The sequence below is a fragment of the Dothidotthia symphoricarpi genome (assembly GCF_010015815.1).
Source record: "Dothidotthia symphoricarpi CBS 119687 unplaced genomic scaffold P153scaffold_5, whole genome shotgun sequence".
NCBI lineage: Eukaryota > Fungi > Ascomycota > Dothideomycetes > Pleosporales > Dothidotthiaceae > Dothidotthia > Dothidotthia symphoricarpi.
In genome coordinates, this window is record NW_022985012.1 from 582,085 (window position 1) to 604,919 (window position 22,835).

The 22,835-nt window shown below is 54.0% G+C and overlaps 11 protein-coding genes across 11 annotated transcripts; 6 read left to right on the forward strand and 5 right to left on the reverse strand.

Moving 5' to 3' along the window:
• Positions 1–328: 328 nt before the first annotated feature.
• Positions 329–2,305, reverse strand: P153DRAFT_382936 (uncharacterized protein; the record flags this gene model as incomplete). The annotated part of the gene is made up of 1 exon (XM_033670192.1): positions 329–2,305. The coding sequence occupies one exon, from the start codon at positions 2,303–2,305 to the stop codon at positions 329–331; it is 1,977 nt and encodes a 658-aa protein (XP_033526431.1).
• Positions 2,306–2,670: 365 nt separating this feature from the next.
• P153DRAFT_334532 (DNA polymerase kappa) lies at positions 2,671–4,543 on the forward strand (the record flags this gene model as incomplete). Its single annotated transcript, XM_033665619.1, has 1 exon — positions 2,671–4,543. Exon 1 carries the CDS (start codon positions 2,744–2,746, stop codon positions 4,541–4,543), a length of 1,800 nt encoding a protein of 599 aa, XP_033526432.1. The 5' UTR covers positions 2,671–2,743.
• A 260-nt stretch (positions 4,544–4,803) lies between these two features.
• On the reverse strand, positions 4,804–7,622 carry P153DRAFT_285293 (uncharacterized protein; the record flags this gene model as incomplete). The annotated part of the gene is made up of 3 exons (XM_033663387.1): positions 4,804–5,483; positions 5,541–7,020; positions 7,074–7,622. 3 exons carry the CDS (start codon positions 7,620–7,622, stop codon positions 4,804–4,806), a joined length of 2,709 nt encoding a protein of 902 aa, XP_033526433.1.
• Positions 7,623–8,734: 1,112 nt separating this feature from the next.
• Positions 8,735–9,912, forward strand: P153DRAFT_334539 (uncharacterized protein). The gene is made up of 2 exons (XM_033665620.1): positions 8,735–9,412; positions 9,471–9,912. The coding sequence occupies exons 1-2, from the start codon at positions 8,982–8,984 to the stop codon at positions 9,652–9,654; spliced, it is 615 nt and encodes a 204-aa protein (XP_033526434.1). The 5' UTR covers positions 8,735–8,981; the 3' UTR covers positions 9,655–9,912.
• Positions 9,913–10,186: 274 nt separating this feature from the next.
• On the forward strand, positions 10,187–11,969 carry P153DRAFT_429252 (uncharacterized protein). Its single transcript, XM_033672760.1, has 5 exons — positions 10,187–10,568; positions 10,689–10,959; positions 11,016–11,333; positions 11,386–11,437; positions 11,494–11,969. The coding sequence occupies exons 1-5, from the start codon at positions 10,472–10,474 to the stop codon at positions 11,941–11,943; spliced, it is 1,188 nt and encodes a 395-aa protein (XP_033526435.1). The 5' UTR covers positions 10,187–10,471; the 3' UTR covers positions 11,944–11,969.
• Positions 11,970–12,269: 300 nt separating this feature from the next.
• P153DRAFT_364496 (ribosomal protein S8) lies at positions 12,270–13,286 on the reverse strand. The gene has a single exon (XM_033667621.1). It carries the CDS (start codon positions 13,153–13,155, stop codon positions 12,535–12,537), a length of 621 nt encoding a protein of 206 aa, XP_033526436.1. The 5' UTR covers positions 13,156–13,286; the 3' UTR covers positions 12,270–12,534.
• Positions 13,287–13,443: 157 nt separating this feature from the next.
• Positions 13,444–15,202, forward strand: P153DRAFT_310620 (uncharacterized protein). The gene is made up of 3 exons (XM_033664775.1): positions 13,444–13,675; positions 13,728–13,894; positions 13,955–15,202. Exons 1-3 carry the CDS (start codon positions 13,638–13,640, stop codon positions 15,091–15,093), a joined length of 1,344 nt encoding a protein of 447 aa, XP_033526437.1. The 5' UTR covers positions 13,444–13,637; the 3' UTR covers positions 15,094–15,202.
• Positions 15,203–15,422: 220 nt separating this feature from the next.
• P153DRAFT_364498 (uncharacterized protein) lies at positions 15,423–17,456 on the forward strand. The gene is made up of 2 exons (XM_033667622.1): positions 15,423–15,970; positions 16,054–17,456. Exons 1-2 carry the CDS (start codon positions 15,902–15,904, stop codon positions 17,227–17,229), a joined length of 1,245 nt encoding a protein of 414 aa, XP_033526438.1. The 5' UTR covers positions 15,423–15,901; the 3' UTR covers positions 17,230–17,456.
• Positions 17,457–17,629: 173 nt separating this feature from the next.
• Positions 17,630–19,835, reverse strand: P153DRAFT_334548 (FAD/NAD(P)-binding domain-containing protein; the record flags this gene model as incomplete). The annotated part of the gene is made up of 2 exons (XM_033665621.1): positions 17,630–18,777; positions 18,836–19,835. The coding sequence occupies 2 exons, from the start codon at positions 19,833–19,835 to the stop codon at positions 17,630–17,632; spliced, it is 2,148 nt and encodes a 715-aa protein (XP_033526439.1).
• A 467-nt stretch (positions 19,836–20,302) lies between these two features.
• On the reverse strand, positions 20,303–20,811 carry P153DRAFT_394231 (uncharacterized protein; the record flags this gene model as incomplete). Its single annotated transcript, XM_033671297.1, has 2 exons — positions 20,433–20,811; positions 20,303–20,377 (listed from the first exon to the last, which is right to left on the reverse strand). Exons 1-2 carry the CDS (start codon positions 20,718–20,720, stop codon positions 20,303–20,305), a joined length of 363 nt encoding a protein of 120 aa, XP_033526440.1. The 5' UTR covers positions 20,721–20,811.
• Positions 20,812–22,741, forward strand: P153DRAFT_310632 (ALDH-like protein). Its single transcript, XM_033664776.1, has 2 exons — positions 20,812–21,438; positions 21,489–22,741. Exons 1-2 carry the CDS (start codon positions 21,028–21,030, stop codon positions 22,575–22,577), a joined length of 1,500 nt encoding a protein of 499 aa, XP_033526441.1. The 5' UTR covers positions 20,812–21,027; the 3' UTR covers positions 22,578–22,741.
• The last annotated feature ends 94 nt before the right edge of the window (positions 22,742–22,835 follow it).

The following is a 22,835-nucleotide window of genomic DNA, read 5'->3' on the forward strand; positions in this document are numbered from 1 at the left end:
CCAAGCCAGCCAAGCCAACCAACCAACCAACTAAGCAAACAAAAAGATCTTTTCCCCCTTACTATGCAAAGCGCGAAGAGATCAAAAACCCCATATGCGAAGCCCCAAGAAACGCCAATGCCCGGTTTAGTTAGAGATATGAGGAAAAGGAAAGGGGACGGATGAGACTGGACTGGACGAGACAAGCAACGGCCATGGATCCGAGTGAGAAGTACCAGACATTACCGTGTGGTTACAGCGTCGTGGAACTTATAGTGCGCCATGCATACCACAAAAGCGCCACAAAGCACGCAAGAACAGCGCCCACAAGCAGCGCCCACGGCACCTGTCACGCCCTCTCCAGCTCCCCAATCCCATCATACAACCTGCGAATCTTGTCCTCAAACGGCGATCCAAGCGGCAACTGTAACGCCAACCCCCTAACATCCACCCCACTATCCCGATCGCCCGCCCTCTCCAGCCCATCCACGGGCACCAAATCCAAAGAATCCCCCGCGCCCTTCAGCGGACTCCACGGACTGAGCAGGGAATTCGCATCAGCGTCGTCTTCGACGACGAGGACGCGGCCGCCGAGCTTGACGTCGCTGGCGTGGACTTTGTAGGCGAGGGCTTTTTGGCCGTCTTTGATGAGCTGCTCTGTCCAGCCGAGGCAGCGCTTGAGGCTCTGGTTCATTTTCTGGCTGTCGAGGAGGAGAGAGTGGTGCTTTGTGAGGTCGAGTTGGAGGCGCTTTTCGTCGCGGATGTGGTGGTGTGGGGTGGGGGCGGAGGAGGAGCGGTCGCTGCTGCTTTGTGCGCTGTCGTCGATGGAGTCGGCGTGTTCGGAGGAATCTTCCAAGTCTTCCTGTTCGGAGTCTGAGTCGGAATCTTCCGAGTCGGAAGTTTCGCCATCCTCGTCCATGTCTGACAGTTTCCCTGTGTCGCTGGCTTCTGCTGTGGAGTCGTTCTCGAGAGTAGGGTCGGTTGGACCGGTGGAAAAGCGACCAGATAGAGTCAAACGCCGGTATCGCCTTAGCTCGGCCTTTTGCTTGCGGACTTCCTTCTCCAGCGAGCGGTTGATGGCGAGTAGTGAAGAGTTGCTGATCTCCAGGTCGAGCACCTTGCGCTCTCGTCGCGCGTTGGCGGCCAGCTCGTTCATCATCTCCAGTGCACTTTGACCACCAACACTTGTGCGGGGAGACGGCAGCCCGGAGAAGGTAGTCATGGGCGGGGACGGCGCTGATGCTAAGCTTTCCGGCCTCGACCCATTGCTGGACATGTGGTTCTCGGTGTGCAGCGGGCTGGGCATCAGAAATGTCTGGTCGTTTGACGGCGCCGTCTTGGACTCAACAACGGAATCAATAGAAGACAGACTAGCACTCTTGACGTGATTTGCCCTCATAATAGACGAAGCAGCGCTAGATCTCCTCCTCGATTGCTCAGAAACATCAGGCGGATTGGCTGCAGACAATACCGACAGTCCCGAGTTGCGCGAATGAAGAGCTGGCCGCATGACCTGGGAAGCGCCTTTCCGGTACGAGAGATGGGAGAAGTCTTTTGTCGGCGATGCCGGTCGATGTGAGGGAGGGTTCCGGGTGGACGGGGGCTCTGGCGATGTCGAGACGGGGGTGAGTACTGGTGGGGTACTGCGCACTTCCGAGATGGAGTCTGCGTGGAAGAACTTGCTCTCCGACTGTGCCCTGCCGATGGAAGACAAGGGCGGGGAGGGCGCGCCATGCTTCCGGCTATCGTCCTGCTTGCCGTTTGCGTAGAAGAAGGCCGACGCCTTTTTCTGCGAGGGCGCCGATGTGGGCTCGGGCGGAGGGCGGACATCGTTGGCGTGGAAGAAGGTCGGGGAGGCGAGCCTGGCCGAGGCGCTGCCAGAGGGCACGTGAGGGTACACGCTGGCGAGGGGCAGCCGGGGCGTCTGTGCCGGCGAGGCGCGCAGGCGGTTGCCTCCACTGACTGCCAGGCGCGGCGGGGCGGGGCCGTGCGAGGCGTCGAGGGCAGAGGGCGGACGCGACGGGGCGTTGGACGTGGAGGCAGAGGCGGTGCTGCTGGCGCCTATGCGCGACTTCCTCGAGGCGGAGCGCGGCGAGACGTTGCTGCCGAGCACGCTCTTGACGGGCGTGGCGTCGTCCTGCACGGCCACGGCGAGCCTCGGGGCAGCGCCATTGCTGGTACGAAGGGGGCGCGTCGTCGGGGCAGGGGCGGCAGGCGCGACGGCCAGGCGAGGCGTGAGGGGCGTCTTTGCAGAGCCGGCACGGGTGCTAGCGGGCGCGGGCTTCAGTGGCCGCGGGTTGTTCTGGGAGTGTCGGTCTTGGGGCATCCTCCACAGCGAGCGCGAGGGCGGAGGGTGGGACGGCGGTGCGGTGTGTGTGGAGAGCGCTCATGGCCAGGCGGGTGCGGTGCGGGCGCGGGCGCTATGCTGGCAAGATTGCTTGTTCCCCCGGTGACTGAAATGGCGGTATGGCGTGGCGGGCGGCTGCTACAACGGCCGTGGGGAGGATCTGGGCGCCGTGCTCGTCCTGTCCATGGCTCCGAACAAGCGGCGACGGGGGGGATCGTGGTGCTTCGGGCGCCGGCTGCTGCGAGGTGCGAAGGGAGGCTCGCCGTGAAAGGGTTCAGGAGCCAAGTCCTGGCACTATGCGGAGTCAGTCGCCGCACCGACCACCACCACCACCAACCGCGACGCCAGCATCGCCCTGCGCGCTTTTGTCCTCCAAGCCGTCCGTCGCCGCACCATGTTGCCGCCCTACCGCCCGCCATGAGTGCCGCCAAGGACGCTGACCCGCCCGCCCACGACTCCCTCAAGTACCACCTGCTGGGGCCCTCGCTCACAAAGGCCGGCCAGGACACGGTCGACCAGCAAAAGGTCTCCGAGGTCATCTACAACGCCTCCAAGGGCTCCAAGTTCTTCAACAACGAGGAGCTCAAGGACAAGAACCTCACCGAGAAGATCACAAAGACCCTCGCCAAGAAGCGCCATCTGGAGCAGCTCGACCTCTCGTCCGACCTGCGCCGCGCAGACGACTACATCGCCGAGTTGGAGCTGACCCGCGACCTCAGCCAGGTCGTGGTGCATCTTGACTGTGATGCTTTTTATGCTGCTGTTGAGGAGCTGGACAGGCCTGAGCTGAAACATGTTCCCATGGCTGTGGGGAAAGGCGTCTTAACCACATGCAACTACCATGCGCGCAAGTTTGGCTGTCGCTCGGGCATGGCAGGCTTCGTTGCCATGAAGCTCTGTCCACAGCTCATCTGCGTGCCCATGAACTTCGCCAAGTACAGCGCCAAAGCAGAGGAGGTCCGAACAGTACTGGCACTCTACGATCCCGGTTTCGAGAGTGCCTCTTGTGACGAGGCCTACCTCAACCTCACGCAGTACTGCCAGGAGCACAGCATGAGCCCCGAAGAAGCAGTCAGCCAGCTGCGCGCAGAAGTGCACGAGAAGACAGGACTCACCGTCTCGGCTGGCATTGCCGCCAACGCGAAGCTCGCCAAAATCTGCTCCAACATAAACAAGCCCAACGGACAATTCCTCCTCCAAAGCGACAGACAGACAATCATGGACTTCATGAAGACAATGCCGACCCGCAAAGTCAACGGCATCGGCCGCGTCTTCGAGCGCGAACTAGACGCCATCGGCGTCAAAACATGCGGAAACATCTACGCCCAGCGCTCCTACCTGCCGCAGCTCTTCGGCCAAAAAGCCTTCCAGTTCCTAATGCAATGCTACCTAGGCCTAGGCCGCACGCAAATCCAGCGCGCCGAAGCCCGCGAGCGCAAGAGCGTCGGCACCGAGACTACATTCCGCGAACTCGGCTCCCCGGACGCCCTGCGCGAGAAGTTACGCTACGTCGCAGACGAGCTGGAAAATGACCTCAAGCGCACAGAGTTCAAGGGTAGAACATTGTGTATAAAAGTCAAGCTACACACGTATGAACTGCACACCAGACAGACTACCCCGCCCTTCGCCGTCCATAGGGCAGACGACTTGTACAAGTACAGCCTCCCCATGCTCGAAAAGCTCATGAAAGATATTCCGAACTTCAAACTCCGCCTTCTGGGACTGCGCGCTACCCACCTCGTCAGCACGAAGAAACCCGGTATAGATTTCTTCGCCCGCCAGAAATCCGCTGCGAAACAACCAGCAAAAACATCAACATCAACAAGCGGATGGCAAGTCTGGCCCGACGAGGAATTCGAATTCGAAGAAGCAGCCCGCCAAGAACGCGCAGACGAAATGAACGACCTGGAAATCTTATCCCAGGAACATGAAAAAGAACAGCAACAGCAAGATACCCCTGTACAAGAACAGTGGACATGTCCCATATGCACGCTCCCTCAACCCCCGCTCGACAAGACGTTCAATGCGCATATTGACTTTTGCCTCTCGCGTCAGACGATTAAGCAGGCTGTGCAGGATACTGCGCCGGAGGTGGGGGGTAGGGAGTATAAGGTGGGGGGGAAGAGGGGGAAGCGCGGGAGGGAGAGTGTGGCGGAGGAGGAGCGGGCGAGGGAGAAGAGGAGGGGTTTTTTTAGGCTGGGGGGAGGGGGGACGTGAGGTGTGGATGGTGGTTAGATACCCCTGGATCAGGTGGGAAGTTATATTTCAATAAGATAGAATTAAATGACAAATAGAAGTATATATTACAAAAAAACTACTTGTACATTGTACATAGAAAAACATGCCATCTCCCCATCTTTATACATAACTAACTCATTCATCCATCCATCCACATTTTCTTTCCTTGCAATAATCAAACAAATACCTTCCAACCAAAGAAAAAAATAGGGTATCGCACCGTCCCAACCTCGTCCTCTTTACATCCACCCCCCATCCTTCCCCCCCTCTCCCTCCTTCCCCGTATCCCGCACCGGCGGCACCGGCCACTCCCCCTCCTCAGTGCGAAACGGATACTCACCAATACTCAAATGCGCCGAATTCCTAAGCGGGCTACGCGGCGGGGGATCCGGTCTGATCGCGTACCCCCTGTCCGCGTAGTCCACGTTATTTATTTTCTGGTCTCGGGGGCGGTCAGCAAGGTGACGCACATCATCCTGCGCGAGCGTCGCGCCATCAAGACTCTGCGCCGGGGGAGGGTGCGTAGTGCGGTATCTATCCACGATATTCGTCAAATCATCGTCGTCGCGCTGATTCCTACCATTGCCATGATGTGGCCCGGCATCGAGTTCCACAGGCGCGGTCTGCACGGGCGTGAGGTCCCATGTGCGCTGCCAGCACCACGAGCGGCGCTGGGAGGCCTGCAGGAAGGCCGTCTGGCCTTGCGTGACCCAGTCTGGACAGCGGGCCAGGTCGGCGCAGAGGAAGTAGCGCACGTCGTCTGTGTGCTTGAGGTTTTGGATGTCGACGGAGAGCGTGGATAGGACTTGGAGGACGGCGTAGAGGAGCACCCACCGGCCGAGGCGGGCTTCGCGGGGGGTGGCGTGCTTGGGGTCGGTGGTTAGTTCGAAGTGCTCGAATTTGTCGATTAGGACGGAGCCTAGGGGGTGTTTGTTAGTGTACTGCATGTGTGTGCTGGGAGGGGGGGTTGACGTACCGGTGTAGGTTGCGCCTAGCTTTTCCATGTTTGTTGCGTCGCCGAAGACGATGGATAGCTGGAGGTGGGCTTTGGCTTCTTTTGTGGTGTCTTTGACTTTGTTTTTGTCTTTTTTTAGCGATGCGAAGAAGCCCTTTTTGCTCTCTTTCGCCACTTTCGCCACATCTTTTGGCAGCAGCGGGTATGGATGCGGTATGTGTGTGTATCCATGGTTGCTGTCGAAACGAATGAGCATGTCCGTCATGCCGAGCTCAGGCAGATCCGCTTTGAAGTCGTCCACCTTGTGATTCGCCATCTCCCACTTCCTGCTTGCGCGCTCCTCGCGGGGATTCCAGACCACGTCTCGATCAACCAGGTAGTCGTACAACGAGCCCAGATCTTCCTGCATCTCGAGCACGATCTTGCGATCGAGCCAGGAATTCGTCGAATCCGGCGGCCACTTCCCATACGTACGGGTATAGTGATTTGTGAGAAACTGGCGAAAGGCCTGATAACTCTGATAAACCGGACTGCTGCCAAGTTTAGGCGTCTCTTCCCAGAGATCATCAAAGTCGAAAGCTGCGAGCTTCTCTTCAGCCTCCATAACATGAAGTTGCAGCGTCTTTCCGGCGATTCCGAGATTGCGTCTTGTTACAATGGACAAGCGTTTGAACTCCGGAAGCGCCTCCATATGTGGGCTCATCAGACCTGCCAGATGGACGAAGCTTTCCAGATACCCTTGACGCCATTTCACACCATCCTGTTCGGACCATGCTAGAAGCCCCAAAGCGTGTTTGACGTTGTTGCGTATATCGTTTACTCCGTGCTGGCCGAGGTAGTTTGTTAGCATCTGAACACTACGCTCACGAGGCGTTATGCTTGACTGGCTATCGCTCTCGAGGTCGTACATGATTTGTATCTCAGGTTGAAGTGTGTTCAGCATGTCGAATAAATCGGCCCCCACAATGGGCTTGCCGTGAAGCATGGCGAGGAAGTTTCGAACAGCTACATGGTGTAACCGTTGATCTTGAACTGTTTTAATGCTGGCTGGTGCCGTGAACCAGATCTCGTGAGTCGGGTTGCGATGACTACTTCGCTGGAACAGACCCGGGGAGTTTGGGCGCTCTGAGCGATCATAGTCAGAATACGATTGGGCTTGGAGAGTCGTTCTCGATGAGATGGTGCCGTACGCCTGATCAATATCGAGCGGTGGTGGTGACTGTCCGCCAGGGGAGACCGGCGCTAGCATCTTCCTTTGTCCATCATATAGATTTCCATGGTGAAAAGGCTGCGGTGGGATCATCGATTCCGGACTACTCGGTAGTGTCCATTCGTCATCGTCATTGTCGATGCGGCCGTACAAAAGAGCATTGTTTATCCATGTTGAGCCGGAGTTCTCGAGGATTTTCAGATCGGCGCGAAGGGAAGGAAGGGGGCGATTTTCATCTGCCTGTTCCTCTTTGAAATAGACGAGTACACTGCCCTCTTGCATATCCTCGTCCTGTCACATAGTGTCAGACAGACCGCATCTTTCGAGTTCAAGTGAAGACTTACGCGGTCGAAACCAAGATACGGTCGCATGCCCTCCTCCCCTCCCTCCCAGACTTTGAAGCCTGACCAACTTTTCTGGTTGGCAGTAGGATATGAGCCAATGGGCTCTGTTCGGTACTGAGGCGGTCCGTGTGAAGCAGAAACATCCCCTCCCACATATCTGCTCCGTGCTGCCTGTCCATTTGCATCATGGCCAACCCTCTCTCTTTCTCTTGACGAAACACCAGAGACTGAGGCTGAATCACTTGTCGAGCGCGGTACCCTGGGTGCTTTAAGTTCAATTGAACCGCTCGAGCGAAGAGCATTTAGTTGCGATCGCCTTTGACTATTGTTTGTGGAACTGCTGCGCGAGGTCGCATGACTGGATACCGTAACTGATCGCGATATCTCGGTGTGACCTGAACTCTTGGAGACCGGCGTAGAACGCCATTTAGCATATTCATCTTGACGACTAGAAGTCTGTACGGCTTTGCCCTGTACAGCGACCTTTTTTTCCTTTTTCTCGATATCTTTCTGTTGAACCTTGCGACTTCGAGCCCCTCTGGCCGACATTTGTGGATAAAGAGCGTTTGATTTTGGGGTTCAGACGATCGCGCAATTGAGGAACAGCAGAACCTTTTGATGAGATTCACGGTTGAGCCAAGACACAATCAACAGTGGAGAATGCGATCAGCAAGTAAGCGTTGACTAGACGGAAAGGAGCGCGGATCTGTATTGCTCAAAACATGATATGCATGTTCTCCAATCATAGCACGGCGCAGAAATCGCGTAACGAGGGCTCGCAGTTGCTCAGACGCAGAAAGGAACGAACGGTGTAAGGAGGGACGAGAAATAAACTGCGGAGAAGAAAGAATGCCAGCCGGGGAAATAGAAATGATATATTGGCTCATTGTCCCGTCCCTTACCTACACAGAACGCGTCCCGGAGCGGCGAACAGGCCCCCTGGATTGGTGTAGGATCTTCTGATAAGACCTTACGCTTCCGAGCATGAGTGCTTAACCTATCAAACGCGTGATCCATCTGCAACCACAGGGGAAGCCGATCACTCCGCAGAACAACTGCGGAGCCAAGAGCATATTTGGTTTGTAGGAATGAGAGCAGTCCAAGCCAGGCTGGGGTAAGTGGGAAGCCCTGCGTGTGATAAGGCAGGGCTGATTCTCGGGACGATGGGCGTGGGCGGCAGCGACGCGACAATCGCCATTCAAGGCTGCAACTGAGGATGAGAGAAGACGGACGATAGCTTGGTGGAAGAAAGAAAAAGTCACGATAAACGGCATTCCATAATACTCTGGATGCCGTTCCAGCCGTTTTATTGTCAACAGTCCAAGATAACATGCAAGGGTACGCTTGCGCGTTCGGGAGAGCGGCCTAGAGTGGAGCGGTGGAGCATGGGCCCAACGCGCTGGAATGCGACGACTCAAGCGCAGGACAACTCAGTCGGGTGCGGGAAGAGGCTGGCTGGCAAACGACGCATCAGGGTCAAACGTACGGCTAGATCTCCGAGCAGAAGGCGGAACATCTGTCCAAGGCTTTGAGGAAGTCTGAAGCGTCATGGTTGCTGGGTTGCTCGGCAGCAATGCGTTGTACGCGGTGTTGTTGGTCGGAAATCAAGAGGGCAGGCACAACCCAGCCTCTCGCGTGCAACTTACCTGCCTCCCCCCGCCATTCTTGATATTTATCGCAAGCTGCCCCTCCTAGCTTTAAAGGATACGTCACGCCAACAACCACAATTTACTGCTGCTTTATTACCTGGGAAAATCCGGTCACGTAGCAGCTGCATACCGATCGCTGCACGTTTATAAGGAGCGCTTCCCACCCTCAACTTGTGTCGTCATTCATCACACTTCCGTTCCACCAACGCAAACAACCTTCATTTCGAGGCATCTCTCCGGAGAACTACCAACCGCCAACATGGCCATCTCCAGTCTTGCTTTCATCTTCTGGCGGGTCATGGAGATCATCACATTAATTCCTACGCTGGGAATGCTCGCCTGGTTCGTCGACTGGTACAACAGTCGCAGTCTTCTCACACCGACCTCGATTCTTGTCCTGTTCATCGTCTCGGTATTAGGTGCAGTATGGGCAATAGGGACACTATTCCTGTATGCTCGTGCGAAGCACTCTGCCAAGTTCGTCGCCTTCATCGATCTCCTCTTCGTCGGTGCATTCATTGGGGCCGTCTACGTACTACGGGGCATTGCAAATGCGGACTGCTCGGGCTGGACGACAGACGGAACCTATAGCACCAACCTGGGACTGTTCACTGTATCTGGAAACTCGTATGACTGGTCTATCAACCGCCAGTGCGCCATGCTCAAAGCCAGCTGGGCATTCGGCATCATGTAAGTCTTCATGCCATATACTTTCTTCTCAAAAAGCGGTTCGCTAATCTTCGTTCAGGAACTGCATATTCTTCTTCTTCACCTTCCTCCTGGCCCTTCTCGTCCACCGTCATCACCGCAACGACCGTGTTGACCGTGTCGTCGTCAAGCGCGAAGTACATCACTCCCGTCACGGTCAACGTTCTCGCAGCCCTCGCCACTCGCACCAGAGTCACCGAAGCCGCAGCCGTAGCTACGTCTAGAGCAGTACATTCGAAACCAGAAGTAATACAAACCAGTCAGAGAACAATCTACGGATTTGGTCTCGACTTAAAAAAAAACGTTTATGCGAGTCGAGAGATGACTGAGCACGAATCTCATTGGACCTGCTTTTTTTTTGCGATATGATACCAGCGGATAGCATACCATTTTGTTTTGACCGAGACTGCACGATTACGATATGCGCCATGATTTAGTAGAGAGTTAGTAAATCTCTGTAGTTTTGTACATAATTGATACCTTCGAATCTATTCCAGCAACGCTGGCAAAACGTCAACCTACATCCTTCTCGAAAACCTCGACCGATTTACTTAGAGCTTTGAAATCAACAACAAACACTTCTTGACCTGGAATAGCAGTCTGAGTTCCGTTACTAAATAGGTGAAGCTCATCTGTGAACACAGATGAGAGACCAGGGTACTGAAATGTGACCTGTATGTCAGCTGAACAAACAACCAGTATCTACGATCAAGACGGAAGCCAAGACGTCTCTCAACTCAGATCTGCCATTCTACGATGGATGCCCTGACGTCGTAATTTTTCCGTCACCTCTACTCGACCCATATTACCTTGCAGCAAGCACTCGACGAAGCGCGTTGGAAAACGTGTTACACAAATATGTCACACATGCGTAGCCACAAGAACATCTCAGGCGTAAACCTGAGGAGCGTTTGTGGCTTAAGGCAGTGCTCCCGAACCAGCTACAGCCCCGGTTTCAGGGTCACCCTCAGCCCGCTTCGCCAGCTATAAATCTTGACTTGCTGTCAGCCGTGCTCATGTCTGCCAGTCAGGCGTCTAACGATGCGTAGCCATTCGATAACGTGTTTAGGCCCCCACCGAGTCGTGCGTCTCAGCCTTACTGCTAAAGGCCCCTACACCAATTTCGATATGAGATGGCGTACGCTATCACTATCCAGGAGGTACTAGGGCTAAAACAAGCCAGGAACCTCGAAAGTAATGGCAGGTGTAACCAGTCGACGGGATTCTAGTTATCTTTAGCCACTCTTCCCGCTGCTAGGTTCGCTTTCTGAAGCCGGGTTTCCTGATATATGGAGATCACATTCTGAGGCTTGGATCTCTCTCTCTCACCCTCGACTTCTCCTCTTGTACAAGGCAACGAAAACGGCATTGGGAATGGAAATGCTCATGGAGCGCCGTCATCGCGCCCGCGACACTACATCGGACTTTGTGAACGACAAATACTACCGCTTCGCCAACGCCCTCAACTCCAGTAACACTATCAGTGCTGGCGTACTAAAAAGCTCAGATGGCGCAATCAACATGACAATGTAGATACTTCGAATCTCCTAGTCCGCACTCCGTCCGCTGACAAGTGTCTGCTCAGAATAGAAAACTTCTCGTCCTCGGAGAACTGGCAGCTGTACCTCCAAAACGGCCGCTACTTCATTCGCAACTACGACTACGGTTCTGGGTTTCAGCTCGGACTCCAGGAATCGAGTAAAGACGTGCCACGGCTGTACCCGCGCAGTGGAGCGCTGGCGCAGCAGTGGACGATTGCGAAGTCAGGGGATGGAGCGGGGTGGACGTTGAGTAATGGGCTGCGGGAGGATGGCAGTCTGTTGGCGTTGAACGCGACGGTTGGGCCACCGAGTATGCAGGTCGGCGACGAGGGTTCGGTGTGGGGTATCGAGATCAACGATAGGTACGTCTATGGTGTGTTGAAGATGTGCAAACACGTGCTAACATGGGCGTAGTGCCGGAAGTCCAAAGGGCGCAGATTTCTACGCAGATGTGGATGGATTCATCGTGAGTTTTCCCACTCGCTTGCTGCTAGAAGAGAGAGAGGGGTTAACAAGCTACAGACCCCCACTGCGTCGTCTACACCCGTATCCAGTACTCCCGCCAGTGTGACGGCGACATCCAGTCCCTCATCCTCGGCTTCCTCACTACCAGCTTCTTCATCCTCAGCTTCCCCCTCACCAGCTTCCTCGTCATCTCTGAGCACAGGCGCCATCGCCGGGATAGCAGTCGGCGCCGCCCTTCTAGCCATATGCGGATTCTTAGTCTTCTTCTTCCTGCGGAGACGGAAGAGAAAGACTGCCAAAGACTCTGCTTACGCGCATCCTCCCTTGAATTCTGCCTACACACAACCTGCCATGGGTACCGCCTACACAGACCACACAGGCGCACCAGGCGCACGAGAAAAGGTCACGTACGGGTACCATGAAGCGGATGCTGTTGAAAGTCCAAGACACGAGTTATCTGTTGGGGAGTCGGAGGCTAAACAAATGCATAGGGCGGAGTTAACTTGAGGTTTGCTAGGTGCGTGTGGTGAGAACGTTATGATTTTGATTGTGGGGGTTTGAGGGGATGAGAAAAACGAACTGAGCGGTTGTAATGTGTGTTGTTTGATCTTAATGGGAGGTTTTTGTGATGATGGAGATGGTGACTAAATTCACTCGTAATCAGACGGAAGTGTTTCTGTTCTTACCTCTAACGAAAGGGGTGTGACGATTCATGCATTTGTTTTCTAAACCTCGTCAGTGATAGCTTTCAGTAAGCTGTCTTGCGAGAAGTTTTTATTTGTTCAGAGATTCGATATTGACCAATTACCAACAGTCAATTTATGGCCCTGAAAGATGTCATATTTTCGATTCGTTCATGTGCATCCGATCAAACGTCAGATGCGATTGGGCCCATGGACTTGTTAGAAACGGAGTCGATATTCCTACAGACGCGGATGCAAGATAATCCGCACGTGATTCCATATACACGTTGCCCGCCTCTTGAGTACTGGTACATGATGTCTTACAACGCCATAGCCATGCAAATATGCATACCGACAAGCCAGCCCCCGACCTAAGATCCCTTCATGCATGCAGGAAACTACCCTTGCTCTTGCACTACCACACCCTACACAGTGCCATGCCGCCCATCCGCTTTTCCACGCACTCTCTCGCCTCGAATATCCCCCGGTCTGTTGTGATGAACATGCACTCTCCCGGATGCGTCAGCCCTTTGACGTAGCTCGATTCCCGCGTCCTGGTAATCTTCCCCAGATCCTCAGAGGTCAACCATATCCGCCTGGTGGGCTTGGACACCAGCTTCATGTTCTTGAGCACGGGCTCGTTTTGCCAGTACTTCAATCCGAGCCATAGTCTCCGCTTCGCTGGGTTTTCGGGTACGTGAACTGAGTGGACTAGCTCCCTGCCTAGCACCTTCTCTGTCGCATTTGGTGTGGTCTGCTGTGGCTCGTCCTCCCCAATGGCATATGCGTGCCATGGCTCCTCTTTCAGCTTGTTCGCCATCTTGTCTAGTTGCTCAGGGTCGGGCTGTGCTTGTAGGAGGAAGGGTTTTGGTGGTGTGACTCCGCCTAGTGTTACGGAGGATAGAAAGCCTTCGCGTTGTAGGCCGAGCACCAGATTGACGTGCATTTTGGAGACGGGAATTGACGTCAGACCGAGTCGTGCCTTGGACGCATTTTGTAGATGCGAGCAAACGTGTGCGAGGTTGACGAGGGACATATTGGCGGTGCTGCGGGTGGTGGACTTGCCCTCGAGGGGCGACGGCGACGCGGTGGGCGCGGTCACTGAATTCGAACACGCCGACTAGTTCGTCCGGATAGAGGCGTGACGATGGCGATACCGGCGGGAGTGCGGGGCGTTAATTGCGCGGATGGGCGTTGATGCTTGCTCGTCGCAGTAAATTTTGGGTTGCGGGAGTCCGCATCACGTGCACGGTGAGGAGCATTTCCAGAAAGCTGTTTGGCGCCTGCGAATGGCCCTAACGACTTGGGCGCTTCGAAGTCGACACAAATAGAAGACCATGCAGGAGTTGGTCAAGTCCCTAATTTGCCTAGTAAACGACTATATATTCATACGTCGTGCCTTTGATCTTTGCTTGCTAATTCTTGCTGTTCGTCTGCATAGCCTTGAGCTTCTTTCTCCGCATCTTGGGCTTCTCACATCACCTGCAGCCTGAAAGACTACCCTGTGACTCTAACACGATGCCTCCACAGCAAGGAGAAGTGCCTTTATCGACACTGTGAGTATATCAGCTTCGTCAAAGCTCACAACGCCTACTAATCCCTCGACAGCTTTGCAGATGTTCATTACTACTTCTCCCCGCCCACCCAAAGTCCTCCACATCACCGCTTCGACAAAGGCTCCTACGTCTACCTCTACCACAGTCCTATGCGACAGAGTGGGCGTGTAGAGATCGCGAATCATGCTGGGACACCAAGCCAGGATGCCTTTGCTGGTCGTAAGTCCTCACCAGGAGGCACATCACTTGACACATGAGCTGACCTTGGTTACCAACTAGAATTGGACTCGGTGAAGATTCAGCAAACATATAAGCATCCATGTTTGTTCACTATGACGGTTGATGCATTTCGCAACCCTAGTGGAAGCCCAGCGTCCAGCCCACACCAGGACCCGTCTCAATGGCATCTTCCTACGCTAGATGCAATGAACCAGAACAAATACATGTATAGACTGCACACAGTTGACTTGTATTTCTGGACTCCCAAGGATGCGTCCATGTTTCTGGATTCTATACGGCGAGTGTTGCAACCGCATCAGCTCCAGATCGTCAGCGACCCTCAGGCAACCCCACCACTGTTCGAGCATAAGGTCGATGCGATGAACCCAGTGATTGCAAATCTAGAAAAGGCAGCCATATCACAATCGCATCGAAAACCAAGCATCAGTACCACACAGTCGTTCCCCGGTCCACCAACTGCCCCATCTCGCATGGCAAGTCCACCAGCTGAGAATTACGCACCGATGGCCTACAATCCTGCAGCTCCTGCCGCGCCTGAACCCATCGCTCATCGCGAGAAAACACCTCCCCCTCCTGATGCTGACAACGGAACTGGCCTTGGAGCTGCTGCTGTGCACGAGCACCATAACCAGCAATATAGTAATCCACTGCAGGCCTCCTTCGCACCTCAGCCGACATCGGGACCGTATACACCTGGACCGCCATCATCAGGATACGGCTTCAGTGGTCCACCAAACCCAAGCGTGCAACGTACGAATACAGCAGGGTCGATGCCGTCTCCACCACAGAGCCCTCCGTCATTTGCCCCACCTCCACAATCCGCCCCTCCTCCTCAATACGAACAGCAGGCTCCAGCACATCCAAGTCTTCAACGGCACTCGACTATGCCAGTAGCTCCGTTGCCATCTCCTGGTTTTGCACCGCAACAACATTATCAACCGGTAGCTTCGCCTCCACCAGGTGGATTTTCCCAGTATCAGTATGGAAGTACGTCGCAACAGGCTCAAGGAGCCAACTCGCACAACATGCACCAGCAACTGTATCGACCAAGTGAGCAGGAAGCCAATGCCCACGACCATGAGTCGACATCGCAGCCCAACTCGAACATCGGAAAACGAGTAGACAAGGTCGAGAAGGGCATTGGCAAATTTTTGAAAAAGCTGGACAAGAAATTTTGAGTAAAATGCCGAATTTTCCTTTTCGTATGTTTACTTGTACTTGTAGCGATTCAGCGAGCGAATCTAGTTTTAAATGAACGGACGGCGCAATTGACCTGTTGAAACATTTGCACACCAACGCTACGAATTGTGAGATTAACAGTACCCTCCAATCGTAATTGTTCGTACGCGATAGCATGTAAGATGCGATCACCTCGCGGCTTATCCCCAATCAGGGTACTGCGCTAGGAGTCGAGCAAGGCCCCCGAAATAGCAGCAGGTTTTTGGACGTAATGTGCAAATCTGGCCTCGATGCTGAGCGGTCTGACGATTGCGCTGTGGAGGCGCGGGAGAAGATCACCCTCCTACAAAACGGTAGGAAAAGGGTTTATACTTTGGCTACGCCCTGCTTTCGATCCCTGGCAAAATAGGCATCACAGCCACACTTGTCAGCTCTTCCAATCAGCCCTGCATTGCATCCCGGTCCTGGTCAGCTCAAGCCAAGCACTCATCCAGGCGCAGCTCAGCCTAGATCCTCTCTCGACTTTGCCTCTTAGTTGCGTAATATCCTTTGGAAGCAGTCATTCCCCTCACCAATTTCACCGATCACGACTGCAAAACCAGCTGTCCACCCTACATCGACGTTTACTGTATCGGCGTCGAGACTTGCTAGCTCGTAACAGCACCGAGGAAGCCGACGGATCGGGTGCCGAGGGCGATCTTCCTTCTCTGGACGAGTGATCGCATAACCCAAACAAATCGTCTGGGACAAGTATCGAGTAAATCGGTTGACGTTTGACGTGTACCGCGCATTGTACCTGTCAGCACGATGTTGGTACCCGTGCTAAGAGCGAGGGAAGACATGGGGTCGGCCTCACAGAAGCAGACATTCATTGTTGTGAGTTTGAATCGTCTCCTGTTCCGTGCACTTGTCGCGGATGTCTCTGGTCGATTATGGTTGCTGACACAAACGTCGCGCAGATCGCAGTCATCATAATAGCAGGCTTCGTCATCCTCATCACCACATACCTCCTCAAAGCCAAACTCCGAGCTAGACGGGCCTCCAGCGCAAGCACGAGCGACAAACCAGCTTCGCTGTTCTCCTGGAAGAACTTTCGCAAACGACCCCGCCGCCATGACTACTCGACCAGCCTGCAGGACACCGAGTATCGTGGGAATAGCGTCGCAGAGAACCGGGAGATGAGTGGAGCGGCAGATCCCGAGAGGCAGAACAGCAGTACAGGCAGGGTGGATAGAAACACTTCGGTGCGCAGCGTCATGACATTGCCGGCGTACACGCCTGCTGCGAGAGAGGATGAGCGGATACTGGGGCGGGAGGGAGAAAGAGCAGGAATGGACAATGTTGTCGAGCTGCCAGAGACATTGGACGACGAGGAGATGCGCCGCGAGCAGGAAATGGAGTCTCTGTATCAGATCCGACTGGCGCGGCGCGTCGAGGCAGCAGATCGGGAGGCAAGACGGCAAGCACGGCGCGAAGCTCGCCAGAGAGGCGACTCCCAGACACTCGCAGATATTCGCCGCCGGGCCGAAGAAGCAGCCGATTTGTCCGTCTCGCAACTGCTGATCGCCGAACACCAGAACGCAAACCGCGACCGACGAGTCTCCTCTGTAGCCTACGGCGACCTCGGCGTCGCCCGACACGACGGCACACGGCTGCGCGCAAACTCTTCCGAAAGCGACAACCGCCCACTCCTCGACTCCGCCGCGTCTATGTCCGGTCAAAGCGGTCACTCTCGTTCCCACACAAACACTACACTCGACACACATCACCGCGGTCTGTCCGTCACCTCAGTCTCCCACTCCATCGACTCCCGCGCCTCGAGCGAATTTGAGTTCCCGGAAGCCGTTCGCACACGCTCGCAGTCGAATAACGGCTTCGAAGTCGTATCGCTGGACCAGGAGAGGAATAGGAGCGGAAGCAGGGGCCCATCGCCTACCGTCGAGATACCCAGAGAACAGGCGCCAGCATATGAGCACCCACCAAATTACGAAAGTCCCTTAGAAACAGGGGCCCCGCAGCTACCGCGTCTGAATCTGGATCTTGAGCCATTGCCCAGCATACAAGTCACGACAGATCCCACACCTGTCGATAGGCCATCGCAGTCGTCCTTATGGAGACCAGCTTCGACATATTGAGCCAGCTATTTGAATCGAATATATTTGCTTTAACTTATATTATTTTTGAGTCATGCCGAGCGTATAGGCGGCTAATGAATCTACGAAGCGATGTCGAGAAGCTCTCGTTCCTTGTTTTAGTGATGTATGAAGCTCTGTAGAATTGGTGATTACATGTCACAGTTGTATGAACTTATTAGAGCTGACTTGCATATGACTTCTCTTTGTCTATCTTGGCATCTTGCGATGCGCCGAATCCCTTCACACTTCAATGTATTCCATACTTGAGGTCAATTTTGCGAGAATGCTGACATACACATGAGAAATGCACGATATGTTATGGAACACGTTCAGACTCATCCAACTCATGGATCTTCATGAGCGATGAACGTTGTACCAACGATTCTACATGCAACTTATTCTACAATGCCGGCTCAATCCTTTGTATCGAGCTCACATCACTCACACCAGTACCCTCCACCACCTTGGCCTCGACCACCTCGTATATCGGGATCTCCTGCAGTCTCTCAATGATATGATGTAGTGTGGGCAATGCCTTCCAGTCCAGAGCATCGAACTTGATCTCCGCCTTCTTCGCTGTCAAACTCTTCTCAAACTTCCTCTCCACTGTCTTCGCATCCTCTGCAAACGGCAGGAAGGTTGTGTACTCCACGTCTGCCTGTTTCCCATCATTGCTGGAAGCAGGGATGGTCTTGTGCAGAAACATGCCCTCATCCTTCGGGGCTGATGACGCGTCTGTATCGGAGGATGTTTCCGCGGCCACGGAATCTTCCAGTCCCGAGAATGTCATGCTACAGAACTTCGACGACATCCAGCTTGCATTCAGCGTCAGATTTTGTCCATCTTGTTGGAGGTCAAGGTCGGCAAACAGCTTTGGGAAGCCTAGCTCTTCTCTACCGCTGATGATCGGATCTGCCAAGTTTTCGAACAGGATTGGGAGGTATGTGCCTTGTACCGTCTCGCCATCCTCCTTGGTATATTGTGCGCCATGAATGTACAGTCCGAAATGTATATATCCCCTTCCACCGAGCCACTCGAGATTGTTCAAGTGGGTGACTGCAAAAGTAGCAAAGACATTTGTGTTGGGAAGCGCGAACTTCAAATTCTTAGTGGGAAAAAGGTTGCGCAGCATCGTGCCGGAAGATCTGAACTTGATACTGGCGGTTTTGAACGTTGCCTTGCTTCCGTCCCTTGGCCGCCCTTGGAAGTCTTGTCTTGGGCCAGGCATTGGGCCGAAGGATGTTGGCATTCTCCACCACAGATTCTTCTTGTTCTCCCATTCCCACTCTCGCAGTATCTGAGTTGAGTGGTCCCATTCGTCGTGTCCGAAGTTGTAATCCGAGAACTGGGCTGCGTTGATCGGAGGGGGGCCGTCTCGGTCTTCACCCAATATACGAGAAACCTCCTGGACCCTGGAGGCACGCTCATAACGACATTTCTCGTAGAGCTTCAAGCGAGCGGGAATCGAGTCAAGCGGGGTGTTTCTAGGTAGCATGACGGCAAGAGAAATGGCGTCTTCAATGGCTTGAGCTGCGCCTTGACCTAAGTCTAAAGAATGTTTGTCAGTACATCTCTGGAGTGACTGGCTGGAAAGGAGTTGACATACGAGGTGTGAAGGGATGAGCCGCATCACCGATGAGCACCAACTTTTGCTCCGTCCAGGTAGGCAATTTCTCCATATCCAGCAGCTCCCACACTTTGAGCGATTCCTCGTCCGCCATACTTAGCAGTTTCAACGCGGCAGGCTCGAAGTTCTTGTACACCTCAAGCATCTTGTCGATATTGCCTGTATTCTGCCAGTCGCCGCTTCCTGGGGCTTCGGACACGATCTGCGAGTCAGCCGTCGGGTGGATATTGACAAAGTTGAGCAACTCGTTGTTGGAGGTCGGATACAGAACAATGCGACGGTCGCGTCCGATAAACATGAATAGCTCGCCCTCCCTCTCCGCATACTTCTTCGTATCCGGGTCAGCCAGGGCCCGTTCCCGGGGGATGAGGAAACGGTATGCGCTCTTGCCTGAGCCAAACGTCTCGACATTCTCGGCGCCAGGGACCTTGCGCCGTGTCTTTGAGTGCACGCCATCCGCGCCTACGATCACGTCTCCGTGGATCTTCTCGCCATTTTCTAATGTGACTGTTCCCTCTTGAGGATCCACATCCACAACCCTGGATCTTGTGTTCAGAACAGCCGGCTTGCCTGGGCCGTCCTCGGACGTTGCTCGTTTTTTCAGGGACTCGTGGAGGTGGATGCGGTGTGCGAGTTGCCATGGCCACTGCCATCGGTGTGCATCTTTCTCGAGGTCGACTTGGAACATTGGCTTGCCATTGAACAGCCGTTGGTTCAGTGAGGACGCATTTACAGCACCCTGGTCCTCGGGGATAATGCCAATACGTCGCAACAGTCCTTGAGCATTTGGTGCGAGATGCACTGCGGCGCCGGTTTCGCTGGCGAGACGTGATTGTTCAAGAAGTGTCACCGTGTGGCCTTGCTGCCGGAGAGAGATGGCCGCAGTGAGACCACCGATACCTGCTCCTACTATTGTGACATTGAGAGGTCTTGTGCTGGGTTCCGAGTGGTCACTGCTTTGGTTTCGAGTGAAGTCCATCTTGACGGACTGTACGTGTGTAGAGGAGTGTGTGAGGGGAAAGAGCAAAAAGGGGAGTGACGAACGACCACGAAGAGGATGAGAGGTGATTTAATCTAAACTTAGGAGGTGGCTGTTCTGCTAATGTCCATAAGAAAGTCTACGGTTTCTGGTAACTGTTGCTGTCCCCCATACGAGATGCCGCCCCCCTCCACTTGCCGGAAATCGCGGGGAACCGATCTCTGTCGGTAGTGTGACCATCTTGAACGAGACCAGTATGTGTGGACGAAAATCGTTGGCTTCTTCTGGACAACGTGTACGATGTCACCGAGGAATACACTGACTGTTTGGGCGGATACAATTACAGAAACAAATGACTGTAAAGATCACGTTCAAACATTGAGAATTACAGTACGCCTATCGATTGCGCCTCATAAAAAAGCAACCATATCCGAACATCAAGTTAACCCAACAACAGCCTGTCTCCATTACCACTCCCCACCCTTGGCATAACCAACATCCCAGATCCTGCCCACCGATCCTCTCCAAATCTTCGACGCGGCCTGGTGTGAGATTAGCAAATATATCTGTACCACAGCTTCATCGGTATTGACTTACCGACTGAAGATACACCCCAGTAAACATGACGCCTATGAACGCCTGTTCCAAGCCATTCGCATACACCCTCCGCTCGCTTTGATCAAGCTCTGTATTTATTGGACGGTACGCAGGAACTCGATTATGGTCAACGGGCCAGTGGCTTGGATTCTGCGTTTGAGGACTTGGGTTTGGGTGCGCGTTGAGCGATGTGTCGAGGGGTTCATCAGCGGAGTGCTGGATGTCGTAGTCCCGCAGGACGGACTGCACTTCGTAGTGTATTGGGTTGGCGGTCGTTGTTACGGACATTTTGGCGAGTGGAGAGATGGCACAACACTGTTCGATGGAGAATTATCAGGGCAGTGGAATTTAGAGATCCAGAAGTCGCGTCGCGTGGTTCGACATGCGCCAGCGGGTGATAGTTAGTGGGGCGTGGGGAAGCCGACGTAGTAGAATTCGGGATGTGGGGAGTTGAGATGCCCGACCACCTCAGTCGTCCAATGGGCTTACGCTCTCTCCCGAACCCCGAGTACGACGCGTCTTGAACGTACATATCGAACTTCGGATCCCCTTCTCGTGGAACTCATCGTTTTTAGTTTTTCTTGGATATACAACAATGCCGTCGACTTCAGACAACGCACTTGCGAGCCTCCAAGCGACTGCCTTCACGGCACGTTGCCACAACGCATATTTCCGTCAAAAGCAACTAAAGTCCCTTCACGATGTCTTGCGCAACGACAGTTCTGTCATCAAGGACGCAATTAGTCAAGACAGCCATGTGTCCGAGGGGGAGGCAGCTACCGAAGTTGCCGTAGCCCTTGACGTTGTGAGAGAGCACTACGACTCCGTAGATGCAAAGAAAGAGCTGGCGGAGGAGTATCGCGTCACAAATGGCAAGGATGCTAGCGACAGGAGAGAGCCTCTAGGCGTCGTTTATATTGAGCCGTTGCGGACCCATACACCCTTCTTCTCGACAGTTGTGGCTGTGAGTGCGGCTTTGGCGGCTGGCAATTGCGTTGCTTTGAAAGTACGATATTCCACAATTGGTAGAAGACATGATGCTAATGACCGCACCAGGTTGAGAACAACACGCGTACTCTCCCATCACTTTTGCGTACACTGCTTTCGAAAGCTCTCGAAGCCGATACCTTCGCCGTCGTCTCCTCGGATCCTTCCACTGAATCACTGGCAACATGTCTTCAAGTAAGGCAAGAAACGCACATTAGCCAACCCAACTACACGCAACTTGCATCTCCTAAGAGCAGGGTTATCGCTGTTGTGGACCGCACTGCCGACCTCGCCGTAGCAGCTGAACACTTGGTGACGGCGCGCTTTTCATTCGGTGGCACTTCCCCATACGCTCCCGATCTGGTACTTGTGAATGAGTTTGTGAAGAAGGAGTTCCTAGAACATGTTATGAGACAATCAATCCGCTTCCTGGCGGGTCCCAACGGCAGTGCAAACACTTCGACCACAAAAGCACAAAAGCCAGGTTCGCGGACAGCAGAAGCCTTCCAGGCTCTTTCTTCCAGTGAAGACTGGAACCTGAGCGTGGTCACACAGGGTGATAACGGTGCCATCGTTGAGCTCTCCGATCTCACTGCCCTACCACTGAAGTCCAGCCAACCCATCTTCTCCATATCTGCAACAACATCCCTCGAGCACGCCATCAGCCTGATCGACGAAGACACCGAGCCCCAAGACACACTACTCGCTGCGTACTTCTTCGGCACACCATCTGCGGGGAAATACCTCTCCCAATTCATCAAAGCAGACGTCTCGTTCGCAAACCACATTCCATACCGCCTGCTTCTCGGCCCAGCCGCTCCATCCACCCAAGCCATCGATATCGAGAAGCGGTATACAACACATCACTTCACTCGGGCGTCACCAGCATTCATCACTCCACCATCCTCGCAGACCACAATTTCGGCTGCTGTTGCTAGCAAAGATTCGCGCAAAGCATCGGCGGATTTGCTAGCGAAAGCCACACAGGAGATCAAAGAGAAGAAGCGCGCGGAATGGATAGCGATTGGGTATTTCGAACAGGGTATCTTGCTGGGACTAGGCTTGGTAGGTATCCCGCTCCTGGCGGCTTTTGGCACGTCGCTGTACCATGGTGTGGGATATGGTGTGAGTTATGGTTTGAGAAGATGGAGGAAATAGGACTTGTGAAGCATGGATGAAGTCGTTTATGTCTGTACTCTGTGCGAGAAAACGAGAGTCACTCAATCTGATCTTGCAACATCATGCTTGTGTGCACTTGATCTTGTGTTCAATGATTTTGTTTTGTGGGATCGGGATCTTGCGGCTGTGATGGAGTGTACCAGAGTAAGACTTGTATGAAAGCTTCGAACGTTTTTTCTTGACATGGCAGACACTTAGCCCTGAGCTCCAGGTTGCTGATATGTAGGCAGTAGGTCA